The sequence below is a fragment of the Pelodiscus sinensis genome, chromosome 2, assembly GCF_052426305.1.
Source record: "Pelodiscus sinensis isolate ZL-2025 chromosome 2, ASM5242630v1, whole genome shotgun sequence".
In the NCBI taxonomy this organism is placed as follows: Eukaryota; Metazoa; Chordata; order Testudines; family Trionychidae; genus Pelodiscus; species Pelodiscus sinensis.
Window position 1 is genome coordinate 44,025,107 of NC_143053.1, and position 25,339 is coordinate 44,050,445.

General features: G+C 37.3%; 1 protein-coding gene across 6 annotated transcripts in view; it reads left to right on the plus strand.

The window, feature by feature from the left end:
- Nucleotides 1-729: 729 nt before the first annotated feature.
- RUNX1T1 (RUNX1 partner transcriptional co-repressor 1) overlaps nucleotides 730-25,339 on the plus strand; it is a 141,693-nt gene continuing 117,083 nt past the window's right edge. Inside the window, exons 1-2 of one of the 6 annotated variants that reach the window (XM_075920393.2) lie at nucleotides 730-1,621; nucleotides 22,101-22,273. In XM_075920393.2, the coding sequence (XP_075776508.1) occupies nucleotides 22,186-22,273 (88 nt within the window). In that variant the 5' untranslated portion in view covers nucleotides 730-1,621; nucleotides 22,101-22,185. Of the gene's footprint in view, nucleotides 1,622-7,019; nucleotides 9,536-9,592; nucleotides 9,615-22,100; nucleotides 22,274-25,339 lie in introns of those variants that run through there. The other 5 variants (XM_089776207.1, XM_075920394.2, XM_075920395.2 and 2 more) reach the window with 5 other exon arrangements.

Here is a 25,339-nt window from a genome sequence, read left to right on the forward strand (position 1 = left end):
AAATTTTGCTTGTTGTTATGTTTACTTAACATTACACATTTTGGGGATGTTAAATAAAACTTACAAGTAGTAAAAACTATTATAGTTTAAACTCACTGTAAAACACTCTCAACCTATCTAGAAACTGCATGCATGGACTTATTACTTGAGAAGATGTGTGCTTCACAGAAATATATTCTTTGAATTGATTCGGGCCACAGGTGTAGATGCAGTAGGAATAATATTATACACCAAGTAATAGTGTTAAATTTATATAAAGATAAGAGTGTTCTGTAGTTTGTCACACTGTAACATTGTTTCCCAGCTAATTAAAAGCTGAGTATTTTATTCATCGGATCCATAGATGGTTCTTTAAATGTTTATCCAACATTTGTGCTTCATGTTTTTAATATTCTAATACTGCTTAATTGTCAAATATTGTAATTAATTTTCACTGCTGAGTTGGTTATGATTAGGTTTCTACTCTTCAGCATCCCCTGTGTGAAACTGCACATGTATCTTGCAAGACATGAATGACCATATATTTCTTAAAAAGAGAAACCTTCCTCACTACTGTACTCTTTCTAGAGTGAAAACAAAGGGAAAAACAAAATGATAATTGTTTTCTCTAAGGCTATTAACTAATGCAAAAGCAAATAGTCTGACTGAAAATCAGCTAACAGAAGGGGATTAGAGAGCAGATCTGAGAGTGGCTTGATTTCTAGCAGTGCTGTCTCTTCAGACAGTGATGAGATACAGGCAGAGAAGCCAGGAGCTCTCCAGATGGCTAGGGAAAGTGTTTGTCTTGGGTTACTGCAGGGCAGTCTGGACTCTTAAAGCAGGCAGTCTTGGGAAGGCATCATTAGGGAGCAAGTTACATGTCCATCCACTAAAATAGAAAGAAAGAGTAGGCAAGGCAGACTGCCCAAGAGGGACTGTGCTTTCCTATTGTTAACATATACTTGACCCCCACTAACCTCCTCACGACACAGATGTCTCCTACCTCTATCACCTCCCACTGCTTTAAGCCCTCCCCCCCTGCACCTGGGTAGCGGAGCCAGGCCGGCTGCTTGCAGTATGCTGTTTGATTTTAGAGGTGGCTGGTAGCAGAGGGAGAGAGACAAACACAGCGGAGACTTTCTGCGAGTGGATCTGCACGACATTGCATGGAGCGTCTCTTCCAAAGCAGACACACGGCAGTCCTGCAAATCTATGCATCGCCTTCTTTAAAGAGAGGCGGACACAGACACCACCAGTGACAGCAGCAGTTTCCTGCACTCTAGATCACATTTGTCTGCAGCAGCAACAGAAAGGGACCTGGGCATTAATTATCTTTACACGGAGACTTTGTTTTATTTGTGGCTCTTGCTCCTTTCCTCTGGACCCAGTCGTCTCTCTCACGCTGTTCCCCCTTTGAAAAGCTGCTGGAGTTCCTTCTCGGCTCGCTTTGACTTTTTGTGGACGTGGATCAGCTGAACTGGGAAGGGAAACTGCACTGCACTACTCTGCACTGCATTCCCCTCTCTCGCTCCCTCTGCCCTCCAGCAGCCTGGGCTGGCGGCTCTCCCCCAAGGAGGACGGGAACTTTTATTTTCAGCTCACAGCCTGTGGCGAATGGTGGGACTCTCCGGTCCTTTTCAGTGTAAGTACCGAAAAGGGGCGTGCGGGGACTTCTCAGCGCTGCAGCCCCGGGTCAGGATCACGGGATGGGAGTCGGGCCCCTCGTTCTTTTCCTGTATCAGCCTTGTAGGGTTGTTTTTTAGGATCGATCTAATTAAGGGGCTCTCTGGCTGTAACTAACTCACTCGGAGCGATGCTGCAGGATTAGAATTACATGCATTTATAACCCAACAGCCCCATGCACAAATCGGTACTAATAACTCTTCGGAGTGCAAAAAAAAAAAACAACAACAACAAAAAAACCACCCCGTTTTGCTGGGAAATTAGCATGTCAAGCAAGTTTCATTGTCATCTTCCGTACCATAGTAGTTGTCTCGTTTTAGGATCTGTTTTTTTTCTTGCAAGATCACAGCGCTAGCCACTGTGATCTGCAGTGCCTGAAATATTTCGGGTGATTTCTGCTCCCCCCCCCCCCCCTTACAATGGTCGGATTATGTAGTGTTGGCAACATCACTGCTGGCTGTTTTGCAAGAAATATTTCAGGCAGCGCACATCGTACTGAACTGCCTTTCAATCTTAAAAATGTATCCGTTTCCTAAAACGATGCGGCAGCATTATATGTTGTATTTCTAAAGTTGCGAACACAGTTTTACTTTGATGATCCTGAATCTGCTTCAAAAGGTTTTGATTCCAGTAATTCATTATTTAGCTTCTCAAAAGCGGAGATCAAACAATGCAGAATCCTGGTCTGGATCAGTTAGAGAAGCCTTTGACTTTTTGGTACTCTCGAGTCCCTTCATTACTACGCTTTAAGGGATTCAAATAACGTTTAGACTGAAAAGTGCTTTGCAACCCTAACTGTGGTATCGTCGAGCAGGCGACTCTATTATACGGTAATTGACAGTGAAATGTATGCATACAAACTGTACCTTCCCTGTCAATCCAAATTTTATAAAGAAACAAAGGGGGATACAGTGACATACTGGAATATTTTTCGTCACCAAAAAGTTCCTCTCTAGCTATATTTAGTCCCGAGTCCCAGACATTATCGCTGGATGAATCGATTTGCAGCAGCGGTGAACATCCCCAGATTAAATGGTGAAGGAGTGTCCGCATTCAGTGCTCTAGAATCATATTAGAAATACCAAGGGTTATTATTACTATTGTTTTGCGACCCTTCATGTCAAGGATCTGCATCATGCCACTTGGCAGATGAAGGGTATTCTAAAATCTCAGAGCTTATTTACAGCTGCTGTCTTTGAATTGTAAAGAATCATAAATGTATATTGAAAAGACCTATTATTCTTTCCAGTTCATCCTTCCAATGTAGGGCTCCAGATGCAGATTGTGCACACAAGTCATTCAAATGAGGGATTCTGGTAAAATAGAAAATCTTCCATAAAGAATTAGTCAAATTTTCTATTGTAAAATATGACAAAATTGAAAATATTGTATTTGTTCTGATAGTATATGGACTTTAAAGTTATGGCAAACATTTATTAATGTGTATGCAGTACAGAGTGATATGCCTCTGAATATTACTAAATATCCTAATATCTTAAAAGTCACAACGTGATGCAAAAAATCACTACTAGTTTGGCATGATCTATAATATTTGGGTGAAGCTAAAAGTAATCTACCCAGAAAAAACTGTCTTCTGCAAAAATATTTCAAGAGCAGTTGACTTTCCAAATATTACAGGCATATCCTTGACTAACCAGGAGGATGTTTTCTGAACCTTGGAATGTAGTACTAGGGGTTTGCTGCAGCAAAAATTCATGTACTTAATGTAACTCTGACCCCTTTAACTTTTAACATCGCTTCCTCTAATTAATCTGTTCAGGCCCCAGACTTAAATGGCTGTCCACAGCTGCTGCAAATTGATTTATCCACCGATGGTGGTCTCAGTTGCTGACCAAAGCAGGGTATATTTTTTTCCATTTTTGGACTTACTGTAATCTGTTTATACTTTTTTGTAACTTATTTTAACACCTGAATGAATTTTGCAGGATTTAAAAAATATTTTCTTTTGAGATCTAGCTAGAAACATTATTATTGTATTTCTAAAAAAAAAGTTAGTTAGGGATGAATGTAGTTTTCTGACTACTTCTGTTTGTTGATATATTTACCCCCTTTTCTGACAGAATGCAGTGGAACATTTAAATAAGCACCTTTGTTTTTTTATTAATCGCAGTTTAAGGCAAGAGGTTTATCCTAACCTAGATGAGGCACATTATTAGACTTTTGTAGCTTTTAACTCTATTATCCAGATTTTCTGATCTGGCTTGGCATTAACAGTTCCAGTGAATCTGGATAACAGAATAATGGTGAAACTGGTTTCTAATGGTTTTAAAAGCTGATGCTTGACCTTTTCAGTGGTAGTGTGAAAACTCATTCAGTTAGTTCCAGGCTGATTTCCTTAGGAAATCCAATATGATCAGGGAATTTCCTTGAGTTTGAGTGACTATTAAAGTTCAGCTGCATTGTTTATATGTTCTATTTTTAGCACCATGTACTTCTGGAGTTTCCACCTAAAAATACTATGAACAATTATCTGAAAATGGGTTTCAGTATAAACATCCTATTGCATTATTTATGTGACTTACCTTGTAGTATCACTATTAAGCCTTTTAATTAGACAGCCATCTTATTTGCTTATTGAGAACTTTTCTGATCATCTTATCAGGTTTAAGCCTGTAATGTAACCATTGTTATGCTAGTTCATGCATCAGGTTTTTTTTTCCCACTCATCATAATATAAAGTTCAATTATACAATAAACAAGTAAAAAAACTGTCAATATCTGGCAAGCTGAAACTAGACAAGGAGTATTTAAGACAGCAGTGTTCCTTACAGAGCTCATCACTTATGCTCTCAATAATACCTAATATCACTTTGTTTCTAAACTATTAGAATGGTCTAACAGACAAGAAACATTCTGTTTGTAATGGAATGCAGACAGCAGTGTTAGGTCACTATTTGCTGGCAACTGCTGCACAAGTTGTTTTTCTTCAAAGGCTTCAAGCTTCTAAATACTTTCCAAAATCTTTTTCAAGTAAAACATTGCCTTCTGCCATTTTTGACCACTTAATGTTGACTCAAGTTTTTGCCAAAGTCATCACACTATGTCTCATCTGTGTACACTTAGGTATCTATATTTTTACTGTATATGCTTATGCATACATGGAATTTGATGCTAACAGTATTGTTGATGGGGTGGTGGGACTCCACCTGAAGTGCTGGTCAGTCAGTGATTAGTGAGCTCTATACATTCTTTTCTGTCAAATCCTGTTTCTCAGTTCTCTGAAATGAAGTTCAGCTGACAGGCATTGAATGCAAAGCCTGCTTATTGAGGTGCTATACAGACTGCACAGCTCCTCATAGCCAGGCACTTTGGAAAAATAGGCATCTGCAGTATTTGCACTGGAGATGAGGGAAAGGCGGTTACAATTGTCATTTCATCTTTCAAATCCACTTGCTACAGTCCATTACTGTTAAATCTTTAGCTAATTGAAAAAAGGATACTAGTAGGGTTATGTTGGGGGGAGCTCCACAATGTTTAAAAAAGCTTTGTCTTTGTTTTGTAGAAATTTAAGGCTTCTTGATCTTTGCACACAATTTATCAACTGAAATAACACATGTGCTTGCTGTTGTGTAAAGATTATTCTCATGGTTTGGCTAAAAGCATGTAGAGAATTCCTTTTAAAGCTGGCTCGCTCATTCAAAAACTTGGAGACATGGAGTTAGCAAGGCTATGTATGTTTCACATAACCTTTAATTAGTAACTAGCTAAAGATGTTTGTATGAGTTTAAACAAATATCAGTATACAAACTAGAATCAGTATTAAAAAATGTAAACTATTTTTTAAAGAATAGTCTTTGGAATTTCTCAGTCTCCTTCCATATGCACACATCTGATACAACTGAAAGGTCTAGGGATAGTAAATGTAACAATACATAACATTTCAAAACTAAACTTTAATAGTCCTGTTTGCATTGGCTACTTTAAATATTACAGTTTAAGAACGTATTTTTAAAATTATAGCTATTCTGTTCTTGTTTCTTATATAGTGGTTTAGCCTATTTTAACATATGGAAATATAAAAAACTCAGAAAAGGTACAGTATATGATTTTGCACGTTAAGCAAAATGACCAGCAGTTGTAAAATCAAATGAAAAGTTAAATAAAGTTATCCTTAAGAAGAGGAACTTGATTTTAAAACAAATTATTACTTTTAAACTGAAAGACATTGACCTTATATCTTCATTTTTTCTGCCATTGATATAAAAGTTTCCAAATAGTGTTTAGAGAACAGTGGACATGTTATTAAAGTAAACATTAGTTCAGTATAATGGAGGTAATTGTAAGTGATAAGAGCAGAGCAGGTTATCTGTATGTTGTTTAAACAGAAGGAGCTACTTTGCACCATTTCCAGTAGCCATCTGTATAAGAGAAGGGTTTGCACCTGTCTGTCCACACTAATTATAGATTAGGGCCAAAGAAATGAAATTCGAGTAGGCTTTCTGCAAATGAAATCCATAGTGATTTTATTGTAAGTGTGGTTTATGTACAGAGGATGATGGTTGGGTTGTGAGTAAAATAAATTGTGTACTTCTGTCATGCACTTACAGTTATGAAGCAGAATACTGCTGCATTTACAAAGGTGCAGAATAAAGATGCAACACTCTACTTATATTCTAGGCTTCAGTTGTGGGATTAGCTCAATTTCGTGAAAAGATTCATTTTAATCACAGGATTTAAGCATATACATCACGGTAGACTTTACATTTAATTTTCATTTACCTATATTGGCATAGAGAAGTTCCTTTGAAGCAGTATGAGAAAAATGTATATTTAATATTAAATAGGTACATACATAGCTAGTCAAAATCACATTTTTCTTTAATTTGCTTTCATATATGTCCTAAAATAAAGTGAAAGGAGTGAGAAATCCATTCTGTAGTAAAAGGTCACATGAATTTCTATCACATCTGTTTATAGTAATTATGAACATAATTAACATAAGAATTACAAGTGAAGTAATGACAAGCTGAGCAATGAGATATTATGCCATAATGGTCATATGTTGGAATTCTCACATTATAGCACGCTAGAAATCACATATTCAATGCAAAAAAGAAAATGTTAGATTTTTATCTATTTTAATGCTTCCAAACTTATCTGCCAGGGGCAGATGGACTTTATGCTTTATGGGAAAGTAACCCATTATTAAGAAACAGTCAGCTGAAATTAAGATTTTTAGCCTCCAGCTTGGACTTTGAGACAGCTGTGATTATGGCACGCTGCTTCTGTTATACATTTGTACTCTTATCATATTACTATACACTGCTTTATTTTTAACTGTGATGTTTTCACAGCAAATTATTTGCTTTAGAAAGGAACATGTATTTTTATCACTAGAGAATTGTGCCTCTCTTATAGTAAAACTGTTTGCCAGAAATGTCAGTGTATTCTGAGGCACATATAGTAACTGAAAAATAAGGGTTTGACTGATTTAATTTAGTTTATGGTATTGTATTGCAGGAAAAAATCCTAACATTTCTTGAATAAATAGAGCATCCCCTCTTTAGGTAATATTTTGAGAAAGCATCTATGTGAAGAAAGTGCAGTGGTACCTTGCGTATTGAGTTAACTTAATTAACTTCTTCTAAAATTCAGAAAAGATCATTGTGTGAAAAACCATACTTCAAATGTATTGACTAACTTCTTTTAATGTGACTTGTTAGAAGTAATCAAACATAACTGAGGACTGTAGAAGGTATGGCAAAGGTGGTGGCTCTTGAGTAGAAAACAAGCTGGCTAAAGAATCAGGTGTTAAATAGGCTATGTAAAATTCACAGATTATCCTCAGTGTAGAGTCAAAAGTGCTTTGTATTAGGAAAATTTGCCATATCACTATCTTTCTAGGACTAACTGTATAGTAGCAGTGGTTTATAAAGAATAAAAAAGTTACCTTGTGTTAGGTCTCAGTGATACCAAGAGGTTTTCACATTATTGGATTAGAAGAGGATTTGTGACAGACCCCTTTTTATCTGACATTCATTGCAATGGCAACTTTCACTCACTCTCTCTCACACACACACACCCTATTTAAGTTCTGCTTTCACTTTGTATTGTGTGTCAAATTCCCTTTATTTCTCTTCTTGTGGAAAAATTCTGCTATATTGGCCCTGTGACTTTGGATGGGTTGCTTCAGTAAAGAATGCCTGCTTCTCTCAACTGTGTGTACTGCCATTGTCCTGATCTCACCCTTCACTTTACTGCTCCACAAACTTTAAAAAGAAGCACACTTCCCTAAAAATAAATTAATGTTAGAGAGAGAACTATTTTACTTTTAGACTTGACTGACAAGAGTAGCCTGAAACAACCTGCTGTTTGTATAGTGATTCTTCTGGCCTCTTCTGTTTGTGGTTCGTATATAGCCTTCCCTTCCAGTACCTAACCTAGCCTCTTGGATTAATCCAATCAGATTTTTCAGAATTAAAAATGAACCATGGATGAACATTATATCTTTAAATAAATGAATCGATTTGCTATAGGACCTGGTCTAGTTCACCATTTTCCTGTGCTGATATGTAGCCCACACAACAGTTGATAGCTGCTATGACTGGTATGGGCACATTCCGCATTGGGCAAGGTGAACAGTTTATATATAATGTGCCCCAAACACACTGGAGACCATTAAAACAAATAAAAACATTCAAGGGCCACATTGGTACTTTAGCATGTCTGGTAGGACCCGTGAGAAAACTTCCAGCAGTTACAAATGAAATCAGAGAGGAAACTGCTTTCTTTGGTGGAGAGCTCCCAGTTTCAGTTAGTTAGATGTGTGAACTCTATATAGACCAGGGATGGAAACCTAAGGCCCAGGTACAGCCCCCCATTTTGCCAGGATCTGGACTCTAAGGCTGCCCCTTTCCTCAGCATTGGTGAGCTTGCCTGGTGCTCTAGCTGTAGCACACAAAATCTGCTAGGCTGGCCCTCCTAGGCGCGTGTGTGAGGGGAATAGGGGGAGCATGTTTCTCCTTCACCCCACGCCTGATATAGACCCCCGAGTAAGCACTTTGGGCAGGTCCTTCGCTGCTTCAGGCTGGGGCATTTTGAAGGAGGAGGGCTTCATCAGCCAAGGCAGGAGATCCTCCTCGTGCCCGGCTGACAGAGGGAGCCACTTTGAAACCTGCCTGAGCAGTCAAAAGAGGAGGGGGGGGGGGCTTTATCCAGAGCTTCTCCTCCCCTCCCCAATCAGAGTGGCACTTGGGAGAGGATTCTACCCGCCCCCCAATAAACGTGAGGCCTGACCTCTCTCCCGCCTGTCAGGGAGGGGGCCGGGCCTTCAGGTGATGTCTCTTGCGCTGCCACCTAGGAGGCCTGTGACCCAACCAGGCAGCTGCGGCTCAGGCTGACGGGATGGGAGCTGCCTCCTGTGCGGGGCGCAGGGCCCCTGCCGGTGTCGCTTCCCCTCCCTCGGCGACGGCGGCTTTCCCTGCCTCCAGCTGGGCCGCGCTGATACCGCAATCGCCCGGCCGCACGCTGCCTTGCTCCCTCTCGCTCGCACACACAATGGTGCCCTCCTGACAAGCCTTTTACCTCCGATAAGCGGCGACGTGTGTTTAATGAATACAAAGCCCCGGCCGGTGCCCTCCCGCGCCAGAAGGTAGTCTCCAGGCGTTGCAGGGAGGAGACGGGGGGCGCTCTCCCCCGCCCCCACCTCTAAGCGATGCCGAAGTCGATAGGCGGCCGGCGAAGTGAAGATGTAACCTCTTATCTTCCCCTCGTCGCCGGCGGAGGCTTTACACGGTGAGATTAGCCCGGCGAGGAAAGGGAGCTGCCTTTTGTTGTGCGGGGGGAGCAGGCGGCAGCCCTGGCCCGGGCGCTCTCGCCCGGCACCTCCGCTGCGCAAACAGGACTCGCGAAGGTGAGAGGCGCCCCCGATCTCGCCTTGGCCCCGGCTGACCCGGCTCTGGAAGCGCGAGGGGGCTGCGGGTGAACAATAGGTGATGTCTCGCATAGACTTTAAAACCCATTAGGTGGGGGCGGCAAATAAGCAGCATAACGACTTGATTAGCTATTTTATTAGGTGAGAATGGGTAGAAAATAGGCTCTCTTTAGGGAGAGGGCTGCTGAGGCTTTTGATTGATTTTGAAGGACTGCAGTGTTTTATCTTCCACTAACTCTTCTCTCCCCCCCCCCCCCCCCAACGCCCTTGTTTTGCTGGAAAGGAGAACAGAGTTTCTGTAGGGTACACTGTGGTTTGGGGGTCGGGATATCCAGTACACTAAAAGAACAAATAACCTCCCAAAAAGGGGGGGGGTGTCCAATTAGACGTCTGAGATTTCTGTTTGTAGTCCAAGTGTGGCTTTCTTGGAAGGAAGAGGTAAAGATAATTGTTACCACCCACATTTTTAATGGGAAACACTAATTTTATAATGTGTTTTCAACCGCCTAAATTGTTTTATTGGAGATGTCTCAACTTGGAGCCTGCTAAGGATGAGTGCTATCCCTCTTAAATTTAATATATTTATAAGTTTGATAGTTTTGGTTTACTTAAAATTTCAATTGATGGAGAATTCTCTTGTTTAAGTGATGTAGGCATGAACGCATATTCTCCCTCTCTTGGTCTTTTTAAAAAATCTCCATATAAAGAGTTATTTTTTTAAACAAAAATCAACGATTGGTCATTCAAAATGTGTTTAAAAAAAGTTTAAAATCTTTTTGTTGCTGCATCACTCTGTGAAATGTTTGCATAGATAGATAGATATGATCCAGTAACTAAAAGCCTAATTAAAATTTGTTTAAAGCCAGGGGAACATGTATTCTTGTTGACAGCAGCAGATCGATAGGGTAAGACAATAGAGTCCCATTATTTTACTTCCATTGACTGAACATATTGACATTTCAGGTTTGTGATTGCCTCAGTGAGCATGATGAAACACTGAAATTCACAAACCAACTGGCTAGAGTGGCACATATATTACTGTATGTCATCTCTGCCGTCAGGTTACCTTATCACTGAAGCAGAATGGTAATGGATGGTAGTAGAGTACATCAGAAGGGTTAGGGCTCTATCAGTTAAAAAAACTGACACGTCGCAGGTCTAAGAAAGATCTTTAATTACACTAAGAATTATGCAGAAGTGAAGGAGGTCTTTGCTACCTGCTGCTGCACTTCAGAGTTTACCAGCTCAGAAGCAGAGAGGATAACAACATACTTATGTTTCATATTTTATATACAAGTCCAGATATTTCAAACTTTACATCAATCACACAAGTATATTTGAACTGAATGGCTGATTGGGCAATTTACTGTACTCGTCTATGATGACATCTGTTCATCACAGCCTTGGTAGCTCCAAAGCACCTGCTAGACCTACACCTGATAAGTATATTGTATAAGAAAACAAAAGACAACTTTAAAATTAGCTCATTTTGGACACCTTCCCCTCCCCCCATCATTCCTTTAGATTAAACCGGAGGGGGTTATTTACAGAAACAATATTATTTACAATGGATGAAAAAGAAGAAATACTTAATACAATACTATTCTTTGTGCATATTTATATGTATGCAAACATATTTATATAGAGTTACCTGAGTATTTGTAATGACCTAATGACCACAAAATGCTATTTCTTATTATTTCAAAACCTTTTAGATATTCTGTGAAACCTCCTTGAAGAGTGAAATCCATCAGTGTCAGGCAGATATTGAGAGAGACACATTATTTTAAAGCAGAGAGCTAATATGAAAGAGCCACTTGTATTTAACTAATTTTCAACAGTAAATTTAATGAAAATATAAAATTTATTCTGAATATGCCATCTACACAACTGTTGCCATTGAGTGGCCTACAGATACCCTTAAAGATGGTAGGGAGAAAACTAGTCCTTTATACCATTTTCATTAAAATGTTAGGTTTCTGTTTGATCAGCAGGTGCTGTTGAGATGAAAGCCATGTGTAAATTTTCAGAAGGCCAAAAGTGTCAATTCAGAAAAGGAAAGTGATAAGAGAAAATGCAATCAGTTTTCCTGTTTTCAATTTGTGCAGGATTTGAAGAGCTGTTTTGTTAAACTGCTACATCTGCTCCAATATGAATATTGAACTACTTCCACTAAAAATAACACCCTATAATTTGGAAGCCACTGCAATCTTTTGTTAATGCAAGTGGGTTATTTAAAAAAAAAATCTATTCTGAAAAATCTCCTGCCTAATGTGCATTTTTGTTTATTGGAAATTTTATCTTGTGCAGATAAAATGGCATTATGCAATTAGGACTTCATCTTGTTGGACTATAAAAATGGTATTGGTAGCCAAATATCAGTATAGCGTTAAAAAGATTTAACTCAGAATAAATTTTATTTTAAAAAGGCCACCAAAAAAAACCCCCTTGTAAGACATAATTATTAATTGCTTATTTGTTCCAATAATATAAATTTTACTTATCAAGAAGTTTTATGTAAAGTTAAGGATATTGCAGGGTCTGGAGAGCATTTTTGGGCTTATTTTACTCCTATTATACCTGTAAATCTGTTTCAGTTAATCAAGGATATTTTACTTGATAGGGTTTCCAGTGCAACTTTTTCCATGCTTAAATAAAATGATTAAATATGCTTGAGTGCTTACATACAAAAATGTTCATTTCTGTAGTGCTGCTAATCAAGTGAGTTTTATGAACATGGAAAGCACCACATTGTTGGGGAGGGCAGTGTGGGAAAGGGGTGAGCATTTTACCAGAGATAGTTCTAGGGGAAAGTATTCACTTTTTTTAATTAATAAAGTGGTGGAGGGTTGTTTTGTTTTTTGTTTTAATTAGGAGTCTTAATAAAGAAGTTGCAATTTACTGTGATCCCAAATAAGAGATCTTTTGTAGGTTATATGTACAAATATACAAATACTACATGCAAATATATAAAGTACTGAATGAGAAATTTTAATTTACCTCTTTATTTCATAATAGTCCAACATAGGCGCCACAGAGAAGGATACACGCCTCCTCCTGGTTTTAATCTTAAAATAGGTTTTCGTTGCTGAATGCTGATCAGTTCGTGGGAATCATGGATATATGGGAGGAAGTGCCGTGTTTTTTTCCAGTTTGGTTTTACAGTTATATTTGCGACTGAAGTGAATCACCCAGGGCCACAAAATGACCTTTAAAAATGTGCAAAAATTAAACCCCAGTACTACTCAATGTTCTAGCCCCTTATAGTTAAAACTACTTTGTTTTTACAGGTAATCACACCAAATACCACATGGACAAATACAGTTAAATAAATATAACAGAAGACTCTGATCATATTTAAGGTGCACAAACATTAATATTTGGTATCGAACTGAAAAGTTCTATATAACTTATACTTGCATGAGTGCAGAGGTACACACACTTCCTTATGTTGACTGAAAGAGACTGATGTTTGTTTATTTATTTATTTATTTTAGATATTTACAAGTATAAAAGGGGGTATTAATCAAAAGCTTTAGGCATCACTGACACAAATTACAAAAACAAAAATTAAACAACCATTTACGCCTTCCATCTGATATAAACATTCTGCTAAATACAAAAGTCGCTTCCCATCCCCTACTAGCAACAGATCAACTCCATCTTTTGTTGGATTTATACACATAGGACAAAGAATTGGAGAATGGCAGTTCATGAAGACAAAAGGTCTGCTGCCTTTTACTACATTGTGGTCTATACTGTCAGAGCTCATACGCTAAGTAAGGCCTAAGTTGGTCAGTATTTAGATGGAACACCAAATAACAGTGAAATGATATAGTGCTGACTGAGTTTATTGAACCTTCCCCTTGGAGCCATTACTAAACAAATGCCACAAGCTTGTGTGCTTTTTCAGAAGAGATTTAAAACCAGGGTGCTCACTACTTCGGGACAAGGTATTATACTTTTTACAGCAGTTGGGGATGTTAACACCATTTGATAAATTGGAAATTGACTATGATAACAAAATTTCCATAACAATTTCAATAGAATTAGCTATGTTTTCCCTCACATTCTGCCCTGAAATGTTGTACAGTGTTGCTGTTCAGTGTTAAACAATTTCCACATTTCATTCCACCAGCAATAGATGAAATAATCCATTTACGTTGTGCATATTTCAGTTTCTGCAAAGTGATATTTCAGGGTAAAAGGCATCAGAGATGGGCAAGATATATGATCTTATCAAGCATTTTAACAAAATTCAGCACTGTCTGTGTTTATACTTATTGTCCAAGTTATGTATATTTATTTTACTGATTTATTAACAGTATTGTTTTCTGTTTGCATTTTTCTCTCTTCTGCCTTAAAAATTTATCATCGTATTAGGGTAAACTGAGATAGAAGGACCCTACAAATACAAAAATACAGTAGTACTGTAACACTTCCATATTGCAGTTCATTAACAGTACGTTTTTCACCTCATGACGTGTTTCATGATTCCTTTTTTTATGTTAAGAAGGCGGTTAATGTAAGAGCACTTACTTAGTTAGGTACGACTGTGGCTCTAAAGATAAAATGAACCACCACAAAGAAAACATGGAAGGTGACAATAGCTACTTTTGATAATTAAACTGCTATTATTTATCTAGAAAGAGATAAGATTCCACCTAGTGGAGGGAAATTAATACATAAACAATGGCATGTAAAAAATCTTCTTTCTCCTAGTACTTCCAGTGACAAAATATTAGTTCATTGATAAGAGTCATTTTGAGCCAGAGAGTAAAAACCAGGAATTTTGACCACCACCTAGAGAGGTAGCTGCATGAGCAACATGAATATTACAAGATCCATAGTTAGTTCAGTAGCTGTAGAATGCTTTAATATGTCTGCCTAGCTGGGTGTTAATATGCAATTTGCATAAGTACTACTCATTACCACCAAGCAGGTTCCCTTTGTGATTCATTTTATTTGAAGAGCTATAGAGTACATTTCTTGCCTGACTGATGATGACCACACAGTCGCCTCCCTAGGTGGTGGTTCAAATGTCATGTTTCGATTCGCTAGGTCAAAAGACTTTCCACAATGGATTCTGTGCCTGAATACTCTGTTTTCTGTGTATCATTCCCTCATTTGCCTGGGAGCAGCGGGATCAGACTGTTGTTTCAACGTTTCATCATGACAAGCTGGAATATTGAGTAAACTTGTCTGTGGCTTCTAGTAACTCAAAGGCTTACAGTGTTGTGTTTTTGAGAATCAAAGTGGTTAAGACTTTGCCACCATATTTTTCTTCCCCACTGGCTCAGTCGTATCAGTAGATAAAATAAAATTTCAAACCATAGAGCATGTTTATACCCATTTTGAGTGGCTAGGATATTATCATAACATTTCTTTTATTAAATGTTAGAATAATATTTTTTAACATGTATGCTTGGCAATTTCACGAGGAGAGCTACCATAGACCAGTTTGAGGTTTGCGAGCGAAATAGAGGGGAACTGTTGCTAGAAAATGAGATAATTAGACTGCTGCAAAAGAGATGGAATGATACTAGGCAAAGGATATTTGGGAAAAGTGCTCCAACAAAGATTAATGGAGAGCAGTTCCATTGACATTGAGGTGGAGTTTGTTGCCAAAGAGATTAAGGTATACTTGTGCCAGAAAGCTGAGAGTGCTGCCAACAAATTTATGGATAACGGCACCGGAGGGGTATGCTATCAAATAATAGTGGTGCTAGGATGTTTTGGTGTTTTTTTAAGTGATGACATTGTTAAAAATATTTAATAGGAAAATTGTAGAAAGGGATTTAGTTAGCAAAATTGGAGTTTTAGGAAATGTTAAATTAAGCCAGGACTGCTCTTTCATGACCATGCTATTAATTATTTGGAAAGACCATCAGCAAACCTTTTAATGCTGAAAACTCATACTGAACCTAATACCAAGGCAAAATGAAGGTGAGCAAGGATAACATACTTCCAGTGACTGCACTATAGCTTTATTTTTGAATTTTATACATTCTTTATGTGCATGACAATGAGCAAGCATAGCTGGAAAGATCAACAAAATATACTGGTGTAGAAGTTTCAACACTTTTCTCCTTGGAAAGTGCATACTTTCAGAAAACATCTCAATGTTCTTGATTTGCTTTGAAGATAGTCTCCTTTCTCCCAGTTTAGCCATGTGCTCATCTTCCTTATCAATGTCTGCTGGATTCATTTTGAGACTGCATCCAAATTTGCCCCCAAATGAAAAAGAAAATTTGTTTCGTGTGTTCTCATCTTTCTTAGTGTAGGTGAGGATAAGCCACTAGCTCAGGTCTTAATGGAAAATAACTGAATCATCTCTACTTAATTGTCCATGCTGTACTGCATGTGATGTTGGGGAATTAAGAATAGGTGCTAGAAAATGTATATTCATATAGTAATGTGTGCTTATATATTTTGGTTGACCCATTGATTTCAATGTGGCCAGAGTTTCAACCATTACACTGAAATGCATTAAAAGTACTTTTGGGTAAGCCATATGGGCTAGTGGATTTCAGAACAATGTTTGTACAAAAACAATAAACACAACTACAACAGCTTTAAGAGAATCAATTAATACAATCTACCGGTATTATTATTTTGAGGCTTAAAGCCCCAGTTCTGCACCAGTGGGTGTCCATGGCAGGCTTTGCTATTTAGTTAAAAGGATCAAGAACAGGACTTAAAATGTACCTGTCTTGGAGAGTAGATTCCACTAAAATCTCTGGTGAAAGATAGGGAAGGCACTTCCATCATAGAGGACAGGTGGAATTTTAGGTTCCAGGATTATATGAACATCTTGAAGAAAAGAGAAAAATATTCCTTCCTTGGAGCTTTAAACATTTCCTAGAGCCATGATCTTTAATTATATGTAAGTGTAGGTATGTGACAGTATGTGACTCTCTTTTATCCTTATGATATTCAAGTTTTGACTGTTCTCATTGCAACTGCAATATCCTTGTCCTTAGATCCTAAAGTGCTATGTTGTCTGCCTTTCGAGAATTGGTGAGTGTCTTGCTATTTCAGAATGGACAAGTCTGCCTGAAGCTAGCTGCCCTTGACAAAGCTTTTATTAGCTATTTCTTCAGTCTTAACAGTGAAGAGCAGCAGGAGTTTTGTGTATATGAGTTCAAGTATATGACTTAAAATGTCAGAAGTTGGCATAATGTCACACACACAAAAACCTGTTGCAATGTAGCATGGTTCTGAATCACCAGTACATTGAATTTTATAAAATGTCCACTCTCATTGAATATGATGTGATTTGAATAATGAAGATCATATTTGTTATTTATGCCATATGACCCTTGTGCAATCCCAGGGTCTTTACTCACAAGAGTAATCCCATTATTTTCAATGGGACTGTTTATCTGAAAAAAGGTCAGATTTCAGGATTAAGCAGTTTGTGAATTATGTTGGTCTCTGAATACTGTTTACAAAATACCACCCTGAAATGGTAGCAAATAATTAACTCCTTATCTTAATAATTTTACCTGAAAATAATATCTCTAGGCAGAAAACTCGCATAGTAAATTATTTTCTTGTCCTAGTTAAGACACTCATAACAACTAATTTCTATCAAGAAAATCAAGTGCACCAAAAAGGTAACTTAATTTAAAAAATAAAGTCTCAAGGTACAATAGAAGAACTGATTTTTGTATTTTTTAAAAAAAGAAGACTTGAGCTTTCTTCTTTTTTGTGTGATGAGATCAGCTGACAACAACAGCAGCAAGCAAATCATGTTTGCAGCTGGGCAATTACAGTAAACCCTAAGATCTGTGACTGTCAACCAGGAACACAGATGCCTTCAAAGTTCTGTTTTTCTTCCATGTGGAAGTCGTTGGCATGGAACAGATGCCTTCATTTTGGAGAAACCAGCCTCTGGATATAATTGGTTCTCTCTTCTCTTGTTCTCTAGGGATAGTCTCTCACAGATGAAATTAGATGAGGAAAAAGACACAGACACAGACACATATACACGCACACACAAATTACACAAAACAAGAGCTTTCATGGTGTTCTTTCTGTGCTTTATTACATGGAACTGTTTTACAACTTGGAGGCTGTATTTTCCTATTTAAATATATCCTGCATCCTTACTGCATAAATTGTGCAAATTAAATATATATTTATGGTCAAAGTCTTAGAGGTACTGTAACTTCAAAACAATAATGCTTAAATTATTAAGTCAGTAATACCAAGTTCAAATACACATTATTTTTTGCTTCAGTTGTAGAATGCTGCATAATGTTGTGGAAAAGATTACAACTACATTTCCTTCAAAAGAAAATGTCAAAATAGGGAAGATTTTTTTAAAATGCTCCCTTTAACAGAGAAAGTAAAAAGTTTTTATTCTTGTAAAAAAAGAGCTCAGGGTGCATCTACACTGCACTATAATTCAAAATAAGATGCACAATTTAAGCTAAGCAAATTGCATATCTTATTTTGATGCTATTTCAAAATAGTTTATTTAGTCATCTGGCGCTGTCTACACAGCACCAGATTTTGAAATAAAGTGCTATTCTGAAACATCCCTTAATCCTTGTAGAATGAGGTTTACTGGGATGTCAGAGTAGTGAGCCCGAAATAATGGGTTTGCTGTGAAGACCTGGGATAGCTATTCCGGGATACTCCGATATCCTCAAATAGCATCGCAGTGCAGATGTACCCTCAGTTACATATGAACATAGAAAACAGCTTATTTTAAGCTTCACATGGGTGGCGGGAATATAACTTTACATGTAATATCTTTCAAGAATTTAAGTGGAAATGTTTTGTGGGACACCTAGGATTAAACAGTGGTAGGAGCTGAGTCCTCTGACAATACCTCAAGTATCTGTCCTACCTTTTATTTACATGCCTAACCTAGGCTAAGGCTACTGGGTGTTGGCACTAAGCCAAAAGTGAATAGAACTTATTTACATTTTTCTTTTTTTTATTTCCTTGAAGCCATTTCTAAAATATTTTAAAATGTGCACTCCATTCTTATATTAATCTTTAGTTTATAGTCCAATTTAATGACCAATTGTAATTACTATTGAGGTAAATAAAACTCCCACATGAAGATAATAAACTATAGAAATATGGTGGACATTCCACGAGATAGGTCAGGGATGCTAACATGTAAGGAGCTTAAGGGATGAACCTAATTTAAAAATATATTTGCAATAAAAAGTCCAGAGTTGTTTTCATCTTCTTTGATTGTTGACCAGAAATTGCTTTTTGAGTTCACTAGAAATAAAAACCCAGAGGTTGGCAACGTTACTCTCAAACAGCAGTTAAAGGATATCATCTCAGTCTTGGGCCACATAATGGACACAACGTAAAGTCTTTTAACTCCCACTGACTCCACTTTTGAGGTCATTGAGAGTTGGGGAAGCTCAGCACCTCACCAATCTATCCTACTTTCCTATCATTATAATAAAAGGCCACATGATTCAGGAGGAAATTTAAGTTTTAATCTCATGAAACAATAGCTTTTTTGGGGGTGAGAGGCAACCATTTACTTTTTATAAAGAGTGAAGAAGATTAATCAGAATAGAGAGTTCAACTTTGATTTGAAAACCAAGTTGATTTTTAAAAGGGTTTTATTGCTGCATTTCAGAACTACAAATTATGCTAAAGGAAAAATTTAACCAAATGGTGATATAATCGTCCAGAGAAGTGTTCTTAGGTGATGAAGGGGTTTCTGGCAATAACTGAGAAATACAGTAATGGGTAACTGCACTTGATTTCTTTTGAGGTTGATTCTGATACGTGTAGTCTTTACATCCTATTAAATTTTTGAAAGATAAACTGATACAAGAATAATTTGCCAGGGCCAATGACTCTTCCTCTTAAAACTTTGGCTCATTTTATATATTGAGGGAGAAGGGAGTAAGATAAAAGCACTGTGAATATGAGTTTAACCGAATTCAAATAGAAGTCTCTCTCAAGTTATTGCATTCCTTAGAAAATAAATACATTTCGCATATGGTTAAGATTGATCAAAAAAGTATTCTGTATGCCAGTGATTACATTCCCATCTGTGATTAAGATTTTCTGTCTGCATCTGGTTTTCACATTATATTTCTGTAACAAGAATCCTTTATATGGCAGAGTTCACTCTCTGTATTTTGTATTAGCTGCAGCTTGAACTACTGCACGGATCGCAGATTTACACATGTGGTTTTCATTACTTCATACCATTGAGAAAAAGTAATATTTGTTTGGGAATGTATGTTTTCCACAATTTCCATGGTAATACAACATGTTGAATCTTTTTAATAACAGTCTTATAGGACTACAAATTGTTTGAGGCATTCTGCTTTGAGTGGAATTTAGCTTTCAAAACACTTTGCATGTACATTCTAGCAACAAAGATTTATAAATCAGAAGGCAAAAGGTGACTTAACATATATAACCATAACAGATTTATCAGAATACTATTATCACTTTGGAAAGTGTAGCACATACAGATGGTGTGCCAGGGGATAGAGCAGAGGACTAGTAGAAAGATAAAACATATTAAAGATAGGATGAGGGATATAATTTTTTTTTAAAAAGAAGATGCTCAAAATATATTGTCTTGGGCAACAAAAGGTTTTTTGTTTAACTTTTTTTTCTCTCATTCATGAAAAGCAATATACTATTCAGTAGGTCTGAATATATTTGAACATTTTTATTCTGGAAAGATTATTCAATTAAAGATGGATATACACTGTTAAAAGATTAATTGTAATATTGTTAAATACAAAATATGAGATTAATGCTACAAGTCTGTCATAAGTCCAAATTTAGGTAATAGAATAGAACTATCCTAAATAGTTGCAGTGTGCTTAGGTAATTATAAAGATCTCTCTTTAAAATGTATATGATCTTCCAAACTCTGTTTACTGAAACAAGTAGGCACTAGTACTGCAATTTGAATTATAACAAGCTATTATCCTGAAGTCCTATTAAGCAATAATGTCATTCAGAGAAAATTTTCTTATGTATATATATATATATCTTACTACAGGCCAAATTTTGCTATTCTTGTACTGAGTGGTACCTTATTTCTTGGACAATCTGAGTGAAATCAATAGGATTTCTTGCTCAGTAAAATACTTCTCTCAGTGTGAACATGAGTATCAGAATGCAAGTGTTCATTGAAGAAAAACACCCTCACAATAATATTTTATACACTCATGGAAATGTAAGGTTTTATATCAAGGATCAGTTGAAAATTAATTAATTAATCAAAAATCAATTCATGTTAGAGGATAAATCAAAAGGGAATTTTTGTTGCCTCTTAGGTAAATATGGTAACAATTATAGGGTATTGTAAACAGCAATAAACACTTTTTTTTGGTAACTGCAATTACTGCATATGAGCTGAATAACTCTAGCCATATTTCAGTGGTCATTTTCAAAATGACTTTAGGCCAGTGTCAAAATGCTATATCTAAAGTTTAATAATTGACACAATTTGGGTCCAATACAACTATTCTGATGTGCGTTGTAATTTTCATTGAAATCAACAGAAGTGTGGCTGGTAATCTGAGTCCGAAATTGAGTGTAAACTCATGAAACTACTTTAAATAGTAAACCTTTTCATTCTTTAAGGATTAACTTAAAAAGTAAGGGAATTTTCTTAAGTGCATAAGTGGTTATGGTTTCTGATGTAAATATGAATTGATCATTTGAAAATGGCACAGTGTAAAAATTTTGTGCAATAATATCCAATCCACATGAAAGGCTGGACCAGATTTTCAATTACATGCTTGCAGTTATGCCCAGACCTACATGCATGCCTAATTTATGTCCTCAGATACCTGTTATATAGATGCAGATTGAAGCATGCATGTAATCATGTGTGCCTAACTCTGAAAATCTTTCTGTCCTACCATAATTAAAAAGGACTGTGAAACACAGCAATTTCTTGGAAAAGCTGACAGTCTTAACTATAGCAATGCTAGATCTCCGTGTTATAATATAGATGAATATTAATTATGAAGTATTTTAGTAGCCCTTTCCAAGGTAGTTGGGGTGGCTTTTTAGAAATGGGAGGAACATGATTTTTGATCTCCCATCATTTGAAATCTGTTTACTCAGATAAGAACAGACAACAGTGCTGTGTATGATATAAAGGTCATAACACATGGCACATCGGTATATGAGGTAATTCTGTAGTGCATCTGGTGGACCAGGTAAAGTATATATTATTTTATCTGAAATATATTAGAAAATACCTTTTTGAGAAACAAGTTAGCGATGAGATGCTGCCATGTAGAATTATTCATTCCTTTGATCATCTCTAGAATGGACTGTTGTAAAGGATTAACTTATAAAACAGTTTTTCTACAAATAATTAATAGCATTTAAAAGTACTTCCTTATTTATCTGAGAAAATGTGGGTAATGATTGCTTTAGAGTGACAGCATTTATCTCTGTTCCTTAAAAAAAAAAAAAAAATAGTCCTGCTGTTATGCAAATAAAGGGGTGTGGTGCTTCAAACTGGCTGTGATATGTGCTTCTTTTTTTTTTTTTCATTTGTTGTTGTCAATAGAAAAGATTGATCTCTGGGCTGGTGAACGTAATATCTGTCCCAGTCAGAAAAGGAGAGAGGAAATTAGCAGAGCGATTGGTGGAGAATGATATCTGTCAAAAGAAACACTTGGAGAGCACTGAGTTTAGTGATAGGTGACTGCCGGAAAAAAGGGAACTTTGAATTTTGTCAAGGTAAGGAAAAGATAAATATTTGATTTTTATAATTTACATACCTTATTTTGAATTACCGTATCTTGCCTTGTAAACTGTAATTAAAAAAAGAAATTTTCCTCTTCTAGCCCTATATGAGCCTCCAAAAAGCATTAAACACATTTTGTGTTTCATGTTCATGGCATTGTTTTAATATAATTGGAGAGGAATTCAAGACAAATGGAAAAACAAATCAGCATTGTACTTTCCTTAGGCCCTGTCTATTCTACAAATTCAGGCACATCTGGAGGCAACTGTAATCAGGTTTGTGGACATGAGTGAGTTCATGGTGTAGACAGGATATTAGGCAAATACGTCACATGGAATTCATGACAGATTTGAATAAAAAGATATCAAGTCTGAATATTTTTCTGTTTCTGTCATGAAGTGGTTCTAGTTGTACTTAAAAATGGTATATATGTAAAACAAAACTTGGAGTTAAAGTGTGAAAGTGGCCCTGTGATTATTGTAAGTAAAATGAAATGGTGTTTGCTAAATAGTTTTCTTGAGAGCAGAATAACAAAATATTTATTAAATGAAATTTAAATAATTCTGAGTAAATAGGTGAGCTGTTCAGAATGGGAGCCTTTCTTTTGTTCAGGCAGATGGTGTAAAAGTATAGTATGCAATAAACATAGGCCCAAATCCTGCAGTCCATGGGGTCAACTCCCATTCGCTTCAAGTCTTACACACTTTAGTTTTAAATGTAGCTAAATCCTATTACATCACTTTGTATCTGAGCTATTCTCTGTCCCATTCCCACAGCTGTAATTCTTTGTAAATTTCATCCCCATTCAGAGGCCAACAGAAGGCCTTCATCACCACTTTAAATGCCTAGACAGTGTGAAGTGTTGGTGTGGCCTTGGTGCACTGCAGTAAATGAACCCTTTAAAATATTTTTTAAAACAGAATTGGGATTCTAAACCTAATTTTATTTCCTAGGGCAGTCCTAAGCAAGCAAGATGCTCTCTGTGCTCCTGATGCCAAAAGCTGGCTTTGGAGGAAGAATTAATTTCCTTCTACCAGGATGTCTCCTCCCTTATATATTAAGTTTTTATTGTGAAATGAGCAGTGGAAAAATTTTCCCCACTATTCTGTAATCTTTCTGTTATGGACAGTTTTTCATACTTTGCATAGCTCTTCCTCCAATATTGTTTTTAAAATGGATTTTAAAAAACAAAGTATATGTAAAATTAAGGAGTTTCATGCTAGAAGTATACTACAGTAGCATTCTAATGGATAGTTTATTGTGGTTTATTGCTAATACAGCACACATAGGATAAATGGAATTCTAATGGTCTAACATTCCTAATTCATATTTTTGCTACATAGTGATGTGACTGGAATTTACTTCATCCTCATGAAGCCTGAATGATCTTGCTTTATGCCGACGAAGTATTCTGATAGGAATGGGAAAATGTAAAATTAATCTCCTTGGCCTTGGCCAAGCTGCTGATACTACGCCATGTGTATGTATTTATGCCAATATAAAGACATCTTCAGAGCTTGACAAACCATTGCAAAAGCTGCTTGCCAGCCCCACACTGCGCATGTGCAAGAGCCGTATTATGCATGCACACGCCGCCAGTAAACGGGGCGCCGGGCTGAAATCTACTTGCCACGGGTGAGTAGATTCAATAGATTGTCGAGCCCTAGACATCTTACATGAGTATAGCTCAGTGGTGGGCAACCTGTGACCTGCAGGCTGCATGTGGCTCACTGGGGCACCATCTGCAGCCCATGGAGCCTCTGGCTAACTCCACTCTCATGCATGTCTCACACACTGGGGCACTAGAGCTCTGTGCTTCCCTGCTCCTTCTCATCCCTCTTAGCACTATCAGAGTATGTGAACCATTTGATTCACAGTCTGTCCCTGCTTCTCCCCCAGAGATGGAATGCCACACATCAGCTGTTTGCAGCTATTCAAACTCTAGGAGAGAGGAGGAGAAGTGTGTAAATGTGGGGCCCTCGTGCCCTAGTGGGTGAGAGGCTCATGGGATGGCACGCATGGGGGCTGCTGGGCTGCAGGTGAAATCTTAGTGTGCCATCGGCTGTTTTAGCCCACTGAAGTGAAGAAAGGCTACTCATGCAGCCCACTTAGTATTTGTGTTTGCCCTTTTGCTGGTGTAGCTTGTTCCCCATACCATACAATAATAGCTAATCTGGCATAAGTACCTCCATACATATATATCTAGAAGTAATTGCGTATATTCTAGGGGGAGTTGTTCTGCTTTAACTGTACAACTTTCTAATATAGACAGGATCTTAGTGTGTGAATCTTTCATCCATAAGCTGCTCTGTAGTTACTTAGGATATGTCTACACTGTGCAGCTTTAAGTGACACGGCTGTGATGACACAGCCCTGTTGCTAAACGTCAGTGTGTGAAAATGCTTTGTCTGAACCTTTGCAGACAAAATACTTCCACCCCAGGAGTGACTTTCACTTTGCTGGCAAGAGAGTATTCCTGTCGAGAAAGCAGCATTCGCGTTTTCACTTGCCGCAGCAAAACTTTGTTGTTCATGATTTTTTTGTTTTTAAGCATCTGTGAATAACAGAAGTTTTGTCGATCAAGTACAAGTTTAGACATACCACAAGAGAAGAGACACAGTTACTGGTGATTGTTAGATCTCTGTAAGAGCTGGGATGCTCATCAGCTCCTGAAAGTGAGGTCGCTTAGCAAGGTGCCTAAATAAATACACATGCATATGCCTAACTCTTTTTCTTCACTGATCTGAGGAAGTAGGTTTTGCCCACAAAAGCTCGTGCCACTATATATATGTTAGTCTCCATGGTCCTACAGGACTACTCGTTGTTTTTTTTAATTCCTAACCGTAGGCACTTTAGTTTGAAAATTTGGCTATTGATCTTAAACTTCCAATAAGTTCTGGGTTTAAATTTTGCTTAACAAGATAAGTTGGCCGAGAATGGAATTGTATATCTTCTGAAGTCTAATAACAATGTTATATCATATTGCTCTAGATAACTTTGCCCCATAATGGCAATATATTTAGCCACTTTCATCTCAGCTTCACAAATGTATTTCATCC